Genomic DNA, 18575 nt, shown 5'->3' on the forward strand with positions numbered 1-18575 from the left:
ACCATGGTGCTATGTACCAGGTGCTGTGCTAAACTCTTCATTCTAAAAAACCCTGTGGAGCAGACCCCTTATTTTCCTCACAGAGGAGGTGACTAAGGTCTTGGGGAAGTTAAATCACTTGAGCACACATGTAGCAGAAATAAAATCTTTCAACTACTCACAGTGTACCTGTCCCCTATCAAAGGAGCCTCAGGCTAGCTCCAATTCCTCATATTCTAACAACGCTTCAGTGAACATTCTTGTACAGGTAGCTCTGTTCCCTTGAACATCTACAGGTTGGATGATTAGAAATGCTGGGGTCATGCCCAATTTTAAGTTTGATAGATTCTTGCCCTCCAGAAAGACTACCAGTTCACACCTCAACAGTAGGGCATTTGAGCCCCCATTTCTCGACACCCTCCTCAGTACCCTATAGTATCAGACTTTTTGTCAATTTGTCAGGTGAAAAACTGCACTTTCTATACAAGAAGAGACCTAGCATTTTTTCTGTGCAGACCTAACTCTGGCACTCTCTCTTTATATTTATCATCTCACTCCATTCTCACGGCCCATCTGCATGGTGGGCATTATCCCCTGTTTTACTGACAATGAAACTAATTCTTGGGAGGGAGAGTATAGCTCAGCGGTAAAGTGCTTGCCTAGCCACGAGGTCCTGGGCTCGATCTGCAGTACTGCCATTAAAATAAGTAAATAAATAAATAAACCTAGTTACTGCCTCCCACCAAAAAAAAATTTTTTTTAATTAAAAAATAGTAACTGAGGCTCAGAGGGTGAAGGAATTTATTCAAGGCCTCATAACTAGAAGTTGAAGGTCCCTGGCCTTCCATGTTCCCCCTTCACTGGAGTGTAGCCATGTGACTGGGCTATGAAGGAAGCTTTCTCAAAGAGGTCTTGAGGAGGCTTGAAGGAAGATAAAGACATGGGTAATTTGAAAAGAGGCCAGGAGACAGCAAGTGGAAATATGTGAAACTCTTAGAATAACAGCTCTTTAGAAGTGAGAATTTCTCTTGTGTTGGTCACCCTGGATTTTATGTGCTAGACATTGAGCACCTCTTAGAGAGGGGTATCCTATGACCATGATATATTAGTCATGTCTTTTCTGGATATAAGTGGTAGAAACCAAACTCAAAATAACTTAAGGGAGATGTTATTTATTGACTCACATAACCAAACTCCATGCATAGTATTGACTTCAGGCATGACTAGATCCAGGTCCTCCAATTATGACTCTCTTTGTACCTTGACTCTGCTTTTCACTCATGGCTTTATTCTTAAGCAGGCACTTCCCATATATGGACAAAATATCACCTGAATCTACCATCTAACAGTTTAACACTCCCATGGAAACAGTATACCTCTTCTCCTCCAGAGGTAGCAAAAAATCTCAGGGCTGATTCTTATTGGCCCAGATTTGGTCATGTGCATGCTTGAACCAAACACCAGGACTCCAATGTGCCCACCCCTGCAGCCAGGTTGGGTAGGGGTGCAAATGGCCAATACCATAGATACTGAAAATGGGGGAGAGGTACTTCTCAAAGGAAAATCAGGGCTCCATTACCAAAATAAGGGAGGGTGCAGAGTTCATCAGGAAGAAACTTTACATGTCCTTTAGAACAAGAGAAGGCAAAACCAAAGATGGCACATGGGATAACTCGAAGGTAATGGGAGAAGGCTTGGGGTGGGGGTTAGCGATAGCTGACCAGAGGGAAGTGAGGGAAAAGAGAAACACTGACCCCCTTGCTGAGCCCCCAACTTCCCACTTTGCTGAGTTGAACCTGAGGCCCTGGAGAACATTGGGGAGAAGTTTCAAACCTTTGTCCCCCTCCTCTCACAAAAGAGAATAAGGAAATGGAGACTTGGTATACATGCCATCTCTGAGATGTCAGCTTCTGCCTCAGAAGAGCTGATTCCAAGGTTAGCTGCCAGTGGTGGAAGCAGCCTTAAATACTGCATTTATTAATGGACTTTGGTATGCTGAAGAGGACATAGGTGCTGTGAGACATAAAGGTGAACAGAGATCTTGTCTACAGAGCTCACTATCTAGTTGGGGAATGAAGCTAAGGGTCAATAATAATAATAGGGAGGCAGCCTTCAGAGTCAGGAATACCTGGTTCCAACCTCAGGTCTGCCACTTACTCTTACTTAACCTCTCCAAGCCTCTGTCTTCATGTGAAGAACGGGGATAATAATGTCTGTAGGTCACGATTGTGGAGATTAGATATGGGTTATGGAAAGCACATGATGACAATTTTTAATCATTCACCCCGTCTGTAGTGAGTGCTGTAACAATTACCCCAAGGCAATTTTATTTGTTCCTGATCTCCTTGTTCAACTTTCAACTCTTTGTTCTAATATCATAGGTTTGTTAACCAACTCCTGTTTCCCCTCCATACCATCATGGCTGCCATCCCTTTTAGGCCTTGTCCTCCACATCCCACAGACCATTTTTCATGACCTTTCTTTGAGTCCTTTCCAGCCCCCTTCCATCTTTAGAAGGGCAGTGACTGAAACTGCACTCACCCTTCCTGGAACAGAAACACTGGACTCTAGGCACATGCCTGACACTGAGTCTTTGATGGTAGATGCTGGGCTTCTGCCCTGGGGTAATGGACCATCTTCCTGCAGACAGCCCAGCATCATAGGAAGCACCTGAGCTTTGGGATCTGCAGGGCTGAATTTGAATCCCAGGCTCTTGCTCACTATGGGTCCTTGGGCAAGTTACTGAGTCCCTTGAGCCTCAACGTCCTTGTCTGCAGAAACAAGACACACCTGCCTAATGAAGCGGTGAAGAGCATGGCTTTCTGGGTTTAAATCCCAGCTCTGCCAGCTCTGTGCCCTTGAGTGAGTTACTTAATGTCTCAGAGCCTAGGGGATTTTTTCATCTGTGCAGTGAGGTTATTAACAGTTGTTACAGGGTTAAGTGAATTATATGTAAATTGTTTAGCTCAGTGCTTAGTGCATAGTAAGTGTGTAAGTTTTCAGTTTTTGGTTTTTATTGAGGTATAATTGACATTAATTTCAGGTGTACAATGTAATAATTCTATATTTGTATATATTATGGAATGATCACCACAATAAGTCTAGTTAACATCCATCACCTTACATAGTTACAAAATTTTTTTCCTGTGATGAGAACTTTTAAGGTCTATTCCTTTAGCTACTTTCAAATATGCAACACAGTACATTATACCTCCATGACTCATTTTATAACTGGAAGTTTATACCTTTTGATCACCTTCCCCCATTTTGTCCCCTTCCATACCTCTTACAACCACCACTCTGTTCTCTGTATCTGTGAGCCCCCTTTTCTTCCCTTGTTTTTAATTCCACATATGAGTGAGATCATATGGTTTTTGTCTTTCTCTGTTAGACCTATTTCACTTAGCATAATGCCCTCAAGTTCCATCCATGTTGTCACAAATGGCAGGATTTCATTCATTTTGTATGACAGAGTAATATTCCATTGTATATAAATGCATACATTTTAGTTATGATTGAACTGAATAATCTGTGCAGAAGACTTAGCCAGGTTAGGGGTGGAGACAAGCAGGGAGGCAGGAGCTGTCTTTCGGCCCAGTTTTGGTTGGGCTTCAGGAAGGCAAATTGCCACTCTGTCTCAGGTGCTGTCCCACAACCTGTACACAGTCCTGAACATTCCTCACGACCCCGTGGCCCTGGAGGAGCACTTCCGAGACGATGATGATGGCCCTGTGTCCAGCCAGGGATACATGCCCTACCTCAACAAGTACATCCTGGACAAGGTGGAGTCCCTCTAACCTCTCCCTACTTCCCAACCTGGCCAGCACCCCAACACATTGCCATCCCAACTCCTCCCGCTATGGCCCCCCAATACTGTCTCCTCTGTCCACCCCTCTCTCTTGTCTCCATCCTTTACATCCCAGCCACGTGTCCTCTCCTTGCTCCCCTTAACACACCCTCAGTCTCCCTCATCTCTGTCTTAGCCTTTGCCTTTCCCAGGACCTTCCACCCTATCCCCGCCTAGGCCCGCCTCCAGCTTCCCCCCAATGCGGTACCCCCTGCTCCTCCCAGTTGTCGCTGTCTTCTCAGGTTCTTCTTGATGGTCCATTCCCCACTGTGCTTCCCCATCTTTCTCCCCTGGGCTGAGGGACTAGAGTTTCTCTGTTAGCAGGGGTCTTGGGTGGGTGTGGATGTGTTGGGGTGGAGGTGGGGTAGGGTGGTTGGAACCAACTGTTACCTGTAGGCAACTCAGGGATTCCTCAAGTAGAGCCTCACCTGACAGGGTGGGGAGCAGGGGAATAAATGACCCTAAGAAACTAGCTGGAGCCTAGTTTGGTGGTAGGGCGGGGACAGGGCAGCCTTCTCAGCTGACTTGCAGGCCTGGTGGCAGGCGGAGGAGGGGGCTTTCGTTAAGGAGCACTTTGATGAGCTGTGCTGGACCCTGACGGCCAAGAAGAACTATCGGGTGGATAGCAATGGGAACAGCATGCTCTCCAATCAGGATGCCTTCCGCCTCTGGTGCCTCTTCAACTTCCTTTCTGAGGACAAGTACCCTCTGATCATGGTTCCTGATGAGGTGAGTGATTCAGGGACTGAATCACTTGGGGCCAGGCCTCAGCAAAACCATGAACGAGACCAAATTACCTTGTGTACTTTCCCACATCCCCTTTCTTCATCTCCCCCTGCCAGTACCTGTTCACACCCAGCTATCTCCAGATACTTAGAACTGCCTATATCAGAGCAATTATACCTCCTCCAAAGAGGTATAATTTCAGCACTCTGCTAGCCCTCCCAGTAGGAAAATGATCTGCAAATTCTATTTACAGAGAGGTGTAAATGCCTGATATATTACTGGGCATTTAAAAATGAAAACATTTAAAATCAAATGGCAGGATTCTAGACACTATGGCAGTCTGAGAAGGATGCTATATTAGGGGAATGGAGACCTCCCTGGGACATCTCTCCAGTTACTCCTGGTGGGCAACCAAGCCTGGGCCTGGTTCCAGATTTTCCCTTCCTACTCCCACATATGGGAGAGCCAGGGCAGACTCAGCTCAGGGCCCCAGAGAGGGCATCCTGGGAATAGAAGCCTAGAATTCAGCCCCTACGTCCTCTACTCATGGGTGAAGCCAGAGCAGATCCCCGCCCCCCCGTCTCCAGTCAGCCTGCACCCTCCCTCTGTTTGCCCCCTTCCCCTGTTCATTCAGCCCTCTCCTGCCCCTTTAACCCTCATGGTGGCTGTGAAGACTCTAGGGTGAATTTAGGTCTTTAGAGTAGGGTACACGCGAGAGAGGTCCGCTGTATTTACAAGAAATCCTGGCATGTCATCCATCTGCGCTCAGATTCATGTCCTTGCTTCCGTTTGTGGGAAGAGTTAGAGGAGCCACCTGAGTACTGAACTGGTGTGCCCCACCCACTCCTGGCTGAGACCCAGGAACCCCCAGACTGAAAGTCCTGGAGAGAGTTTCCCAAGAAGGGGCAGTAGAGGGACTTGTGTCTATCAGACACTTGGTTAAGCGCCTCTGTCAGACCCCTGCCAGTCAGGGCAAGGTGGCCTCTCAGAGGCCAGAAAGCTGCTTGCTGCTGTGATCAACACACAGTGTGAACAAACTGCAGCAGGATGTACCCCAACCACCACTTCCTGTTCCTCTGTGACCGGTTTCCTGTCCCCGCCCTGCTTACTCCCACCTCCAGTCTCTTTGCCCTCCCACAGGGGAAGGATCCCCAGGGTTAGGGCTTGGGACTTGGAATAAGGACTCAAATGGGATGCAGATCTGAGTGGAGTTCTGGCTACCGCCAACTTGCTGTATGATTCAGGACAAGTCTCCCTTTGAGCCTCAGTTTTATCTTCTGCAAAATGAGGATATTGGATGAGAGGGCCATTGTACCCTCTCTGACATTTGCTAAGATTTGTTGCCCCTTCCTGGCCTTTAGCTCCCACCTCACCCTGCTTTTAATTTGAGGCAGGAAGGAGTGGGACTGGAGGTTGGGGAGGAGACACCTGAATTGAGGCTGGGGCTCTGGGATCCCCTCCCAAATCTCTACCCAAGTGTCCACCGGCATTTAGGCCTCTGGCCACCCCCCAACCCAACCGCTAGTCACCTCTGCCGAGGCTCTAGGAGCCTGATGGGAGTGCCCCCTGGTGTTGGGACTGGCACCCCTGCCTGCTGCAGCCACTAGGTCTTCCCTCCCCATCCAGGTTGAATACCTGCTGAAGAAGGTACTCAGCAGCATGAGCTTGGAGGTGGGCTTGGGTGAGCTGGAGGAGCTGCTGGCCCAGGAGGCCCAGGCAGCCCAGACCACTGGCGGGCTCAGCGTCTGGCAGTTCCTGGAGCTCTTCAACTCAGGTCGCTGTCTGCGAGGTGTGGGGCGGGACACCCTCAGCATGGCCATCCACGAGGTCTACCAGGAGCTCATTCAAGATGTCCTGAAGCAGGTCAGGCCATGTTGGGAACCAGGGGAGGACCCCCAGGAGAGGCAAAGGAGGGGACAGTGATGCCTCTGACTTTGCTCTGGCTGGCAGGGCTACCTGTGGAAACGAGGGCACCTGAGGAGGAACTGGGCAGAACGCTGGTTCCAGCTGCAGCCCAGCTGCCTATGCTATTTTGGGAGTGAAGACTGCAAGGAGAAAAGGGGTACCATCCCACTGGATGCACAGTGCTGCGTGGAGGTGAGGGGAACAGGTGAAGGGGTTGAGCCCCTCTCAAGGCCCAGAAGGTCTCCAGTGTAGAGTGAAGGCAAGGGGTTCTGGAGGAGGGCAAGCGGGAAAAGCCACAGTGACAAATTTCTGCTTAGATGAGTATAACCGAAATTGTTCAAGTTGACCCTTGAACAACATGGGTTGGAACTTTGTGGGTCCACGTATACGCAGATTTTTTCAATAAATACATACAGGAGTACTACACTATCTGCAGCTGGTTGAATCTGCAGATGTGGAACCAGGATACTGAGGGCTGACTTTAAAATTATATGTGGATTTTCAACTGGGAAGAGTTTTGGCACCCCTAACTCCTGTGTTGTTTAAGGGTCAGTTGCACGCCTGGGTGTCTCAAGGCCATTCTCAGCCATGTCAGTTGTCACGCTTTTTTTTTAATTTTAGAAAAGTAACAGTTTATTTTTTTTCTTCCAGTTTTATTGAGATATAATTGACATACAGCACTATATAAGTTTAAGGTGTACAGCATAATGATTCAACCTACATACATTATAAAGTGATTAGCACAATAAGTTTACATCCAAAAGTGAACATTCATCAGCTCAGATAGGTAAAAAGTTAAATAGAAAAAATGTTTTTCTTGTGATGAGAAATCTTAGGATTTACTCTCTTAACACCTTTCATACATAACATACAGCAGTGTTAATTACATTTATCATGTGTAACAGTACATTCCTAGTACTTTTATCTTATATTTGGAAGTTTCTACCTTTATACTACCTTCATCCAATTTCCCCTTCTCCACCCTCCAGCTCCCCCACCTCTGATAACCACAAATTGGATCTTTTTCTATAAATTTATTTTTGAAGTATAATTGACCTATAATACTCTGTTAGTTCCTGTTACACAACATGATGATTCTATGTTTCTGTATATTTCAAACTGATCACCATGATAGGTCTAGTTATGATATGTTACCAAGCAAAGACAACTGTGTAACCATAGTTATTGACTATATTCCCCACACTGTACATTTCATACTGGTGACCCACTTATTTTGCAACTGGAAGTCTGTATATCTTAATCTTCCTCACCTATTTCTTTCCTCTCCCTAGCCCCCTACCCTCTAGCAAACAATGGTTTGTTCTCTGTATCTACAACTCTGTTTATGTTTTGTTTGTTCATTTGTTTTGTTTTTTTAGATTCCATATGTGAACACTTTATAAAAACTCAAACTGCAAATCAAATACTAAAGTTGTTGGTGAATAATGTGGATTTTGCTAAAAATTTCAGAAGAGATGATTTATGTCACACTACCCTACAAAGCTTTCTAAAAATCCTCTTTAAAGTTATTTCTCCTTCACCTAAATTCCATTCCCTTTGGCAACTCTGTACTTCCATGTTCTTTCTCCACACCCCTCTTCTCTCCCTTCCCATCCCTTCTCTTCTCTTGGCTCTGCCCATTATTTCAGAGGCTTAAAATAACAATTTTTAAAGTTTAAGTAAAAATATATATGTAACATGAAATTTGCCATTTTAACCATTTTAAGTGTCACAATTCAGTAGCATTAAGTACCTTCTTGTGTAACCATCACCATTATTTATTTCCAAAACTTTTTTTTATCATCCCAAACAGAAACTCTGTACCCAGTAAGCAATAACTCATCCTCCCTTCCTCCCAGCCCCTGGTATCCTCTATTCTGCTTTCTGTCTCCATAAATTTGCCTATTCTAGGTGCCTTATATAAGTTGAATCATACAATATTTGTCCTTCTCTGCTGGCTTCTTTCACTTAGCATAATGTTTTCAAGCATGTTGTGGTATGAATCAGGACTTCAGTCCTTTTAATGACTGAATAATATTCCATTGTAAGGATTTACCATATTTTGTTTATCTATTCATTTTTCTGTTTAACTTTTTTGAGGGACAGCCAATCTGTTTTTTATAGTGGCTGTACCATCTTACATTCTCAACAGTACTGTATGAAATTTCCAATTTCTCCACATCCTCACCAACACTTGGTATTTTACATTTAAAAACATTATTATTATAGCCATCCTAGGCTCTGTCCATTTTTGTCACATAAGGAAACAGGTGTCATTGTGGAAAGAGCACATATCTAGGCAGAAATCCAGTTCCATTTCTAACAGGCAGTATGAATTGGGCACGCTCCTGGACCTCTTAAAGCCTCAGTTTCTTTCTCTGTAAAATGGAGCTAATAATCCCTGCCTGGAACAGACTCTAGAACACATGAAGCTCAGTAGCTATTATTTTCCACTAGACTGTAAGCTTAGGAAAGGCAGGGATTTTTTTCTGTTAGGCACACCTCAGTATCCCAAATGCCGAGAGCAAGGAGTGGTGCTCAGTGGACATTACAAAATATCTGTGGAATGAATGAGTGGAGAACTTTCTCAACAGACAGGGCTATGTGCAAATGAGTGGTCTCAATAGTGAGGACCCTGTCACTGGAGATGTTCAAGCATGATCTGCACAGACACTGAGTGGCTGCTATGTGCTAGGCTCCATGGAGAGACACCAAGAGGACATCAGCCCCACCTTCAGAGAGCAAAAGCTACACGAGTTGTGGGGATACAATTATCCCCATAATTAACCTCCAAATCAGGTTGCACAGGCACCTGGCAGAGCGGGAGGGGTGCCCAGGGAAGATGGTCAGCCAGGAGGGGTAGGGGCTTGAGCTGGAGTACCCCTGGGACAGGTGTGGCCCTGACCCCAGTGAAGCCAGCCTGTCTGGGGCCGCCTGCCCTCTGCCAGGTGCTGCCGGACCGAGAGGGGAAGCGCTGCATGTTCTGCGTGAAGACGGCCTCCCGCACGTACGAGATGAGCGCCTCAGACACTCGCCAGCGCCAGGAGTGGACAGCTGGTGAGTGCTGGCTGGGTGGCCTGGATCTGGAAGGGCCTCGGTCTGTGAAAAGGTGGTGATGCACTGTGCCCAGCGGGAGGCTGGAGACGGGACTCCTAAGCAACTCCTAAGGCCCCTTTCGGCGGTAGGCCACATCGAGGCTCCCCTGTCCCAGGCTAGCTCCGGCTGACCCCCTCCCGCTCCCCCCGCAGCCATCCAGACGGCGATCCGGCTGCAGGCCGAGGGGAAGACGTCGCTGCACAAAGACCTGAAGCAGAAGCGACGGGAGCAGCGGGAGCAGCGGGAGCGGCGCCGGGCGGCCAAGGAGGAGGAGATGCTGCGGCTGCAGCAGCTACAGGAGGAGAAGGAGCGAAAGCTGCAGGAGCTGGAGCTGCTGCAGGAGGCGCAGCGGCAGGCCGAGCGCCTGCTGCAGGAGGAGGAGGAGCGGCGCCGAAGCCAGCACCGCGAGTTGCAACAGGCACTCGAGGGCCAGTTGCGCGAGGCGGAGCAGGTGGGGCGGCACCCGGGGTGAAGGCGGTGGGCTGAGGGCTAGGGTGAGGCCAGGGCTGGATGCAGAGCACGGGCGAGGGGGCGGGGCCGGGGCCACGGGCGGAGCCACACACCGACGAATGGATGTGGAGAGATGCGAGGGAGGCGAGGCTTGGAAAGAGGGACTTTGGGGACAGAGCCTGTGGGCTTCAAAGATGGACGTGGAACCGGACTGTGCCAGGGACGGGACCTATGGGATAAGGAACCTGGCCGAGGGATGGCTTGAGAGGAGAGATGGTGTGGGGAGGGGCCTGAGTCTATGAACTGGGGGTCCCGGAGCTGAGTGCTAGGTATAGAATGAGGCCTGGTTCGGGGACCTTGACTGGGAACGGGGGTTGGACAGAGGAGCATGATTGGGAATGAGTTTGACCCAAGGCTGGACTAGGTTGGACTAGACTTGATCTGAGTTTATAATGAAACCAGTTTGAGGAATGCAGGATGGAAGGAAGGCCGGACGAATGTGGAGGCGGACTAGGTGTGTAAAGGCAATTAGATTTAGGGTTTAAGAGATCTAGATCTGGAATCAGAGACACTGGGGATTCAATCCCAGCTCTGCCTCTTAGGAACCCTGTGATCTCAGGCAAGTATCCTAGCCTTTCTATGACTCAGTTACCTGTGACATGTTGATGCCAATATAACTTTGCTTACAGAAATATGGAGAGGATCAAACAAGGAAACACTTTGAGTTATAAATGTTAAAACAATTATAATTATAGTCACTCCCTTCCTAGCACTAGCCTTAATTATAATTATAATTATAATGCATTCTATTATAATATATAATAGTAACTATTAAGGCCAATGCCAGGAAAGGGATGACTTGAGCCCCTTTCCCCAGTGCAGCATGTAGTTCACTGATCACTATGTGACCTAATCAGGCTTTCAAAAGGGGATCAGATAAAGAAACCCTTACATGAAAGAACTTCCCAGACCCTCACCTGGAGATAACTAGTTAGGATGACCTAACAAATCCCTGGAGAAAGGGCGGCATACCTGCTGCCTCCCTCCCCCATGCCCCCGTTGACCTGGCTCTGCATCCCCCGAGCAGGCCCGGGCTTCCATGCAGGCTGAGATGGAGCTGAAGAAGGAGGAGGCTGCCCGGCAGCAGCAGCGCATCAAGGAGCTGGAGGAGATGCAGCTGAGGCTTCAGGAGGCCCTGCATTTGGAGGTGAAAGCTCGGCGGGATGAGGAGGCTGTGCGCCTAGCACAGACCAGGTAGGACTGAGGGACGCCTTCTGGTTCTCCTCCCTGACACCCCCACCCTTCCGCTTGCTGAGCACCTGCCAGGTGCCATGGCTCTGGAGGTGACACAGTGCACACACGGCAGACTGCTGGAGGAGGAGGAGGAGAAGCTGAAGCAGCTAATGCAGCTGAAGGAAGAACAGGAGCGTTACATCGAGCGGGCGCAGCAGGAGAAGCAAGAGCTGCAGCAGGAGATGGCACTGCAGAGCCGCTCCCTGCAGCAGGCCCAGCAGCAGCTGGAGGAGGTGCGGCAGAACCGGCAGAGGGCTGATGAGGACGTGGAGGTGAGGCCTGAGGTGGGATAGGATGGAGGCTGGCAGGTTGAACATCTCAAAGCACAGACTCTGGAACCTTCCCTCAAACCCTGGCTCTATCATTGCCTGGCTGTGTGACCTAGCACAAATTGCCTAACCTCTCTAAGTTTCCAGTCCCTCATCCAGGAAAGGGGATTGAAAATAACATTGTTGTGAAGATTAAACAAGATAACACATGCTATTTAGTATACAGCAAGCACTGAAGAAACACTAGCTGCCATTTTGTCGTTGTTATTAACCCGGGCAAAATTTTTCCTCCTATTCTTCCAGCCCTACTTTGCTATCCCTGTACTTTGGCTCTACTCCTTGGAGCCTGAATTTCCATGGAAGAGGGCTTTTTTTTTTTTTTAACTCTTGCTGTTTTGTTTTTATTAATATTGATTATTTTGCTTTGTTGGCATACATGGTCATGGTAAAAAATTCGAACACAGAAATATGGATCATAGAAAGGGAAAGTTTCTCTATGATTCCCCACTCCCCAACCACTGCTAATGGCTAGATGAACACTGGAGCAGAGGTTTTTGCATTAGGTGCTGGAGAGGTGGTGTGATACAGTGGTTTAGAGCTCCATGTGTGCCCCTGGGCAAGTTACTTCACCTCTTTTGAACTTGTTTGCTGTTAACTTTTACTCGGGAAGTTAAATGAGTTATTAGCCCATCTGAGCTGCTTAATAAGTGGAAACTATAATTATGATTATTTTTGACCCTTTGAGGGTCTTTGAATCCCTTGAAATTGGATGCCAACTCTGTTCCTATACATAACTCTTTATGAACATACATGTGTTTTTCTGGGGAGATGAACAGTAGACTTTGTCAGATTCAAAGGGGCCTGTGAACCTGAAAAGGTCAAGACACCCTGTCTTGGATGGTGGCTCTGGCCCACTCCTCACTCATCCTGCCCCCACAGGCTGCCCAGCGGAAGCTGCGCCAGGCCAGTACCAATGTGAAACACTGGAATGTCCAGATGAACCGGCTCATGCATCCAATCAAACCTGGAGGTGAGAAGGGTTAGACCCTGGAGCTTGCCCTGGACTGGGCAAGGGAGGGAGGAAGGGATACCTCCAGATCTACAGAACCAGCACAGGACTGAAGGTCAAGGGGTTCTCCTCTCCCCCAAGGACAGAGGCAAGGCCACTCAACTTCTCCCCTTTGCTTGCACCTTGCTCCTTATTCATATCTGCCTTTCCTCTGTCAGACAAGCGTCCCACCACCAGCAGCTCCTTCACAGGCTTCCAGCCCCCTCTACTTGCCCGCCGTGACTCCTCCCTAAAGCGCCTGACCCGCTGGGGATCCCGCAGCGACAGAACCCCCTCACCCAGCAGCAGTGAGCAGCAGAAGTCCCTCAATGGTGGGGATGAGGCTCCCATCTCGGCTTCCACCGCTCAGGAAGAAAAACTGGACCCAGCACCAGAAAATTAACCTCTGCTAGCCTCTCTTCCCCCTGACCTCATGCCTACTAGGACCTGGCCACAGCTGGCCTGTGAGTAACACCAGCCCCTGCAGAAGGAGCTGAAATCCTGGTGCCAAGGGCCCATGCCCTCTGACCATGAAATAGTCCAAGATGGAAACTGGTTCATTTTTGCACCAGCCCCAGGCCCCAGACCACTGAGGCTGTCTGGGATGTTTGTCCTTAAGAACTTGATCCAGTGCCTTAACCCAAGGGCCCTACGCCCTGGGCTGGGAAAGAGAGTAAACAAGCAAGCCAGGGGCCATCTGTCCCTAGATTGCTTCCAAGTTGTGGAGGCACATTTCTAAATAAAAACTGCTCTTGGTATAAATTATTGACCAGGTCTGTTGTCTATTTCTCCTGTCATTGTCTCTCTTCCTCCCTCAAGTCCAGTTATAGGTCCCAGAAGGAATAAGATATAATGCAGTGGCTAGAAAAGTACATTTTGTCACTTACCAACTGGGTAACCTTGGTCAAGTTTCTTCACCTCTCTCTGCTTCAGTTCCCACATTGGTAAAACAGGGATAATAGTACCTACTTTATAGGGTTGTTGTGGGGAGTAAGTGCTTGGCACATGAGCAAGCACTATTATTGGTATCACCCAAAAGTGTTTATTGAGCATATATTCTATGCCCTGCAATTTAATTCTCATGGCAACCCTGAGAGGTGGGTATTATTATTCTCATTTTATATCTGGGGAAATTCAGGCTCAGAGAGGTCAAGTAACTTGCCCAAAACCTTCCAAACTTGCTTCTCTTCCCATAATGTCTGACTTACCTATCTTGTTACCTAAGACAGAGATCTGGGAATCAAGGATGACTTACTCCCTCCCTCTCATCCCCCTCATGCAAAACCCATCATTCAATCCAGTAGATTCTCTCTCCTTCATACCCTCGTATTTATCCCTCTGTCTCCATCCCCATGGCTAATGACACGGCTAGGGCCTTTGACTCCTTCTCCATCTTGCCCCATATCTAATCAGTCTCCAAGTCCAATTGATTGGATTATCTTGGTCACTCTCAAATCTACTCCTTTGGGGCCATATCTCATGGCCACTGCCTTACTCTGGCCCTCGTCACCTCCCAACTGGATTACAGCTGAAATCAGGTCTCCTTGCTAACCCTTCTCCTAACAGCTGCCTGTAGGCTTTCTAAAATGCAGATCTCTCCCTGACTCTTTCCACTTTCCAGTCTCTCAGTGGTACCCAGGACAGTCATGTTCACATTCCCATATGTGGCATACAAGGCCCTTGACAATCTGGCCCAGGAGAGCCTCCTATACCTCTGCTTTATAGATTTACTAGCAGCTCCTTCCTTTTCCTCCCTTTGGATCTGCACACTGGCTGTTCTTTCCACCTCCCTTCACAAAACAGCCTCCATAACCAGATGTTCGAGTTCCTTGAGGGCAAGGACATATTTTTGTCAACTTATGTCCCCAGTGGCTAGCACCATGCTTGGCTTTTAGTAGGCATGAAACAAATATTTGTTGAATGAATTCATGAATGAATAAATTCTAAAATGAGTGACTGGGTATCACACAACTAAGTGATGAAGTAGCCAAGATTCTAACTCAAATACATTCATTCAACAAATTATTTGTTAAGCTTTTATTATATGCCAGGTATTGGATTAGGTGTTGACTATGGCACAGAACAAAACAGATGGAGTCCTTGTCCTCCTAGGGCTTATATGCTATCTGATATCCAAGTTCATGTCTTTTGCAAATACACCAAACTCCATTGCAAGGAACTTCATTACAGTCCATTTAAAGTGTCATGGAACAAAGCTACCAGTATAACACAATGCACAACTCAGGGATGGGAAGTGAGGTTCAAATTCTATATGTGGTAGGAAGTCAGAAAAAAGGAAGTGTTAGGTAGGAGCTGGGAATCAAGACGGCCCTTAAAATTTTCAATAAGAGAGTAGGGAATGTGAGAAAAACATTAAGACCAGTGGTCCTCTAATTGGAGTCGGGGTATCTCTAGGGTATGAGGAGTTTTAAGAAAATCGATTCACAGATCCTTAACTTCCAAGTGTTCTCTTTACCATAACTGCTTTCTTCCTTCACAGTTTCACCTTCTCTACTTTTAGTCGCAAGGTTCACCACTCACCAACACCGTATCTTTTGGAGTGGACTACCAAGAGGGGTCAAATTCCTGGAACATTAAACAAAGCAACAATTTGAAATGCTGGTGTAGGACTGTGGGAGATGAGAAAGGGAAAGCCTCAAAAGCCAGACAACAAATTCCCTTTGTTTTCAAGTCAGCAGGTTTCCAAATCTTTGCTTTCAAAATCTGGAAGGATTTAATTGCATTGTCAGCTGAAAAAAAATCATTAACACAATTTAATAATAGATCTCTGTGATTTTTCATGGCAAATAACAGAGTCAGATGCCATTGCGATATCAAAACTCTCTCAATTCTCATCTACTTATTTATGTGAACAAGGTTTCTCAGCTTAGAAATGAAAAACTAGGACTACAACTGACGTTGAAAGTAGTCTCATTCTAGCCATAAGTAATACTTAACTACGAACATATGAACTACCTGGGGGAGAAGTAGCCTAACTATTTCATTAAGAAATACTTCCAATGTATTTTGGGGGGTTATGTTTAATACTTATAAAAATCATAATATTTATGTTGTTTTGCTCACTTGGGTATTGCTAATACTTATAATGGCCACTCAAACCAGAAGAAAATTTGTAATTTCAACTTACATACATATTTTGGTTGCAGAGATGTAGGATACGGTGATCAATAAAAGAGCATAAGCATAAAAGCATAAAAACACGTTACAATAAGATTAGATTTTTGACTAACACAACACTATAAATTAATTATACTTCAATTTAAAAAAGATTAGATTTTTGAGGGCAAAGTGGAATAGAAACACAAGTACAAGGAGAAAAAGAGACAATGTAAAATTTTTGATTGCTGAAGAAGAGCTTATTCGTGTATTTTTAAGATGGATGATGGTAAGCATCAAAAATCACTATGAGGTTTGAGCCTTATTCAATACATTTAAAAGGGTAATATAGTAGTTCTGTATTAAAATGTTAATGTTTATAAAATAGCAGAAATTACATCCATCCTCTGCAACCATTAAGTTTTAAACTAATGATGAAAAATATTAGACATCACCTTAAAAATGTGCAAGGAGCTACATTAGTTCTTATATTCTTTTAGGAGTAGAGGGACAAACATTTTGAAGACTATTATGACTAGAAAGGTGAATGAGGCCTGTTTAGAGACATTCATGGAAGCTAAGTAGAGTTTAGACTTGAGGCAACCAACACCTAAACCTCAGTTTCCTCACCTATAAATGGGGTCCATTCCAAGATTTTGAATGTTCTGTGATGGGACACAGGAGGCATTGCTGGTTGTGGTGTGAAATAGTGAAAGGAAAGGCCACCCTGAATCCACATTGGGACTGGCAGGAGATGCTTTCAGTCCTGAAGGACATTATTAGAGGGCAGGAGAAGATAGTTTGCAGTCTTTTACTTCCAGGGTTAGAAAATAACTCCTTTGTCCTTTCCAACATTCTGGACAAAGGATAGTGTATCCAATCTCTGATGCCCTGAGAGATACCCATAAACCTGAGGGCCACGTGGAAAGGGCAGCCACTGTGGCCCCAGGTCACCCCTCTGAGGGTTGGGGAGGTGGGGCAACTGGCTAGAGTGCAAGAGGCTTTTGCAAACTGCTGCCAGAGTATGAAAGGTGCCTATTCCTCAAGCCCAGTGTCCTTTGGTCCACCTAGGCCAAAGAGGTGCCAGCTGAAAGTTGCCTCTCTGGCCCCTGCTGTAGGTGAGATGGGGAGGGAGGGGCATGCTGAGAAGGCTGATTTCAGGAGGCTAAGGAGGACTCTACCTGCTGGCTGGAGCTTGAAATGGCTATCGGGGAGGTAGAATCTAATTCAAAGCAGGTCTAGCCTAACTCCACACTGTCAGTATTGTTCAGTTACACTGTAATTGGGCATCAGAGCAGGTTTTGGTAGTTGAGATCTCTGGCTAGTCTGAAAAGCGTTGTAGAGGCTTGGCAGAGAACAAATTTCCTCACTTTGAGCTGCGCCTGTGGGCAAATCTAGTCAAAATGAAGATTTTGGGAGGCTGTATTAGTCTGAGTTTTTGAGTCACATTAACAGAAATTAACTGATTTAAGTAAAAAAAAAAAAAAGGAATATATATATATATATGTATACCCCTTTTAATGTAAAAATGAAATATATGTGTATACATATCCTTTTTAACATAAAAATGAAATGAGGCAAAAAATATCATGTCTTAAGAGTGCTCCCAGAATTTCTTTTAGGGAAGGAACAGCCTTTATTAGGGGAAATTAGCCTCTCAGGGGGAGAAAGTGAAATCTTCAGGGCATGAGTGTTAGCAGGAACCCAGCAATGCAGAGATATGGTTAAGATGTCTCTGCCTGGAAAGCCATAAGAATTTGTTTGTTCTCTGGAGATGCTGAAATAGAGGAAAGAAAAGGTGGGCAGGGAGGAGAGGTAGTAATTTGGGAAAAGGCCAGGCCTTAAGGGGTGAAGACTCAGTGAGAAAACCTCAAGGTTGGGGTGGGGGGGGGCAGGCATGGAAAGAACTTTAAAAGAATGTCTGATTTGTGAATTTAAACTATTTGCAATGCATGATGTGACACTAGCCCAGGGCCCAGAGCATCATAACATCTATATCCATGAATGTTTTGTGTGGGAAGAGGTACGGGCAGTCCTCCGGAAGGGCTGTTTCATCTCTACATTTCTGAACTGTGTGACTCCAACAGCATGGCAGAGGCTGGAGCTCTTGAGGCAGAGAGATTCAGAACATAAATCCCCCAGGAATTTGCAGAAATCTTAGGGAAGGCTTTGATTTCTACAATCCATTCTTACTTCAATCTCAGTAGTTCTACTATTCAGATATCTAAGAGTGTAGCCTGAGAGAGGGGAGGATAATCTCTATTTTAAAGATGGTGGAGAGGAGGGAGTTACCCATTGATCATATATACCTTTGAGTCAAGTTTTGTTCATTGCCAGATGACAAACGCAACTTTTTCCACCAGACTGCCTCCCAGTTGCCAGGGACTTTTTTTTATGGTATATCTTAAGGGACAGGTTGGGATAACAGTTCACTTCCAAATCCCAGAGACCTGGGTTAAGAAGCGAGAACACAATTTTCTACAGGAGTAGGGAGGATGCCCCCCATTTGGGTGGGCAAGCGTATTAGATAAGTAGGAAGATAGGTTAAAAGTTCAGAATCATAACTTTCTAGTTGCAGAAGCCTCTCAAGGGAGCAAAGCCCTTTTGTGAAAATTCCAGGCAGTACCGTCTCCTCTAGTGGAATCTGGATACCCGGGTTCTAGCGTCAGCATTGCTTCTCACTGCAAGTCACGCACCTTCTCTGGGACTGTTTCTTCACTGGAAGGATGAGGACGCAGTACTAGATGAACTCTAAATGATCTCTAAGTTGCCTTCCTGCTTTAAATTCCTTTTTGTGATACTTGCCAGACTTGTTTCACTGGCTCTGGAGGGAGCTCCCTCCCCT

At 46.3% G+C, this 18575-nt stretch overlaps 1 protein-coding gene across 7 annotated transcripts in view; it reads left to right on the top strand.

Annotated features, from left to right (window-relative positions):
- Positions 1-13375, top strand: part of ZNF76 (zinc finger protein 76) — a 52684-nt gene extending 39309 nt beyond the window's left edge. For all 7 annotated transcript variants that reach the window (XM_032462885.1, XM_032462883.1, XM_032462882.1 and 4 more), the window contains exons 15-24: positions 3621-3761; positions 4370-4555; positions 6179-6415; positions 6503-6649; positions 9406-9514; positions 9706-10004; positions 11091-11257; positions 11370-11568; positions 12505-12595; positions 12793-13375. In XM_032462885.1, coding sequence (XP_032318776.1) covers positions 3621-3761; positions 4370-4555; positions 6179-6415; positions 6503-6649; positions 9406-9514; positions 9706-10004; positions 11091-11257; positions 11370-11568; positions 12505-12595; positions 12793-13016 — 1800 coding nt within the window. In that variant the 3' untranslated portion in view covers positions 13017-13375. The remainder of the gene's footprint in view (positions 1-3620; positions 3762-4369; positions 4556-6178; positions 6416-6502; positions 6650-9405; positions 9515-9705; positions 10005-11090; positions 11258-11369; positions 11569-12504; positions 12596-12792) is intronic.
- Positions 13376-18575: the final 5200 nt, after the last annotated feature.

This window comes from Camelus ferus, chromosome 20 (genome assembly GCF_009834535.1).
Source record: "Camelus ferus isolate YT-003-E chromosome 20, BCGSAC_Cfer_1.0, whole genome shotgun sequence".
NCBI lineage: Eukaryota > Metazoa > Chordata > Mammalia > Artiodactyla > Camelidae > Camelus > Camelus ferus.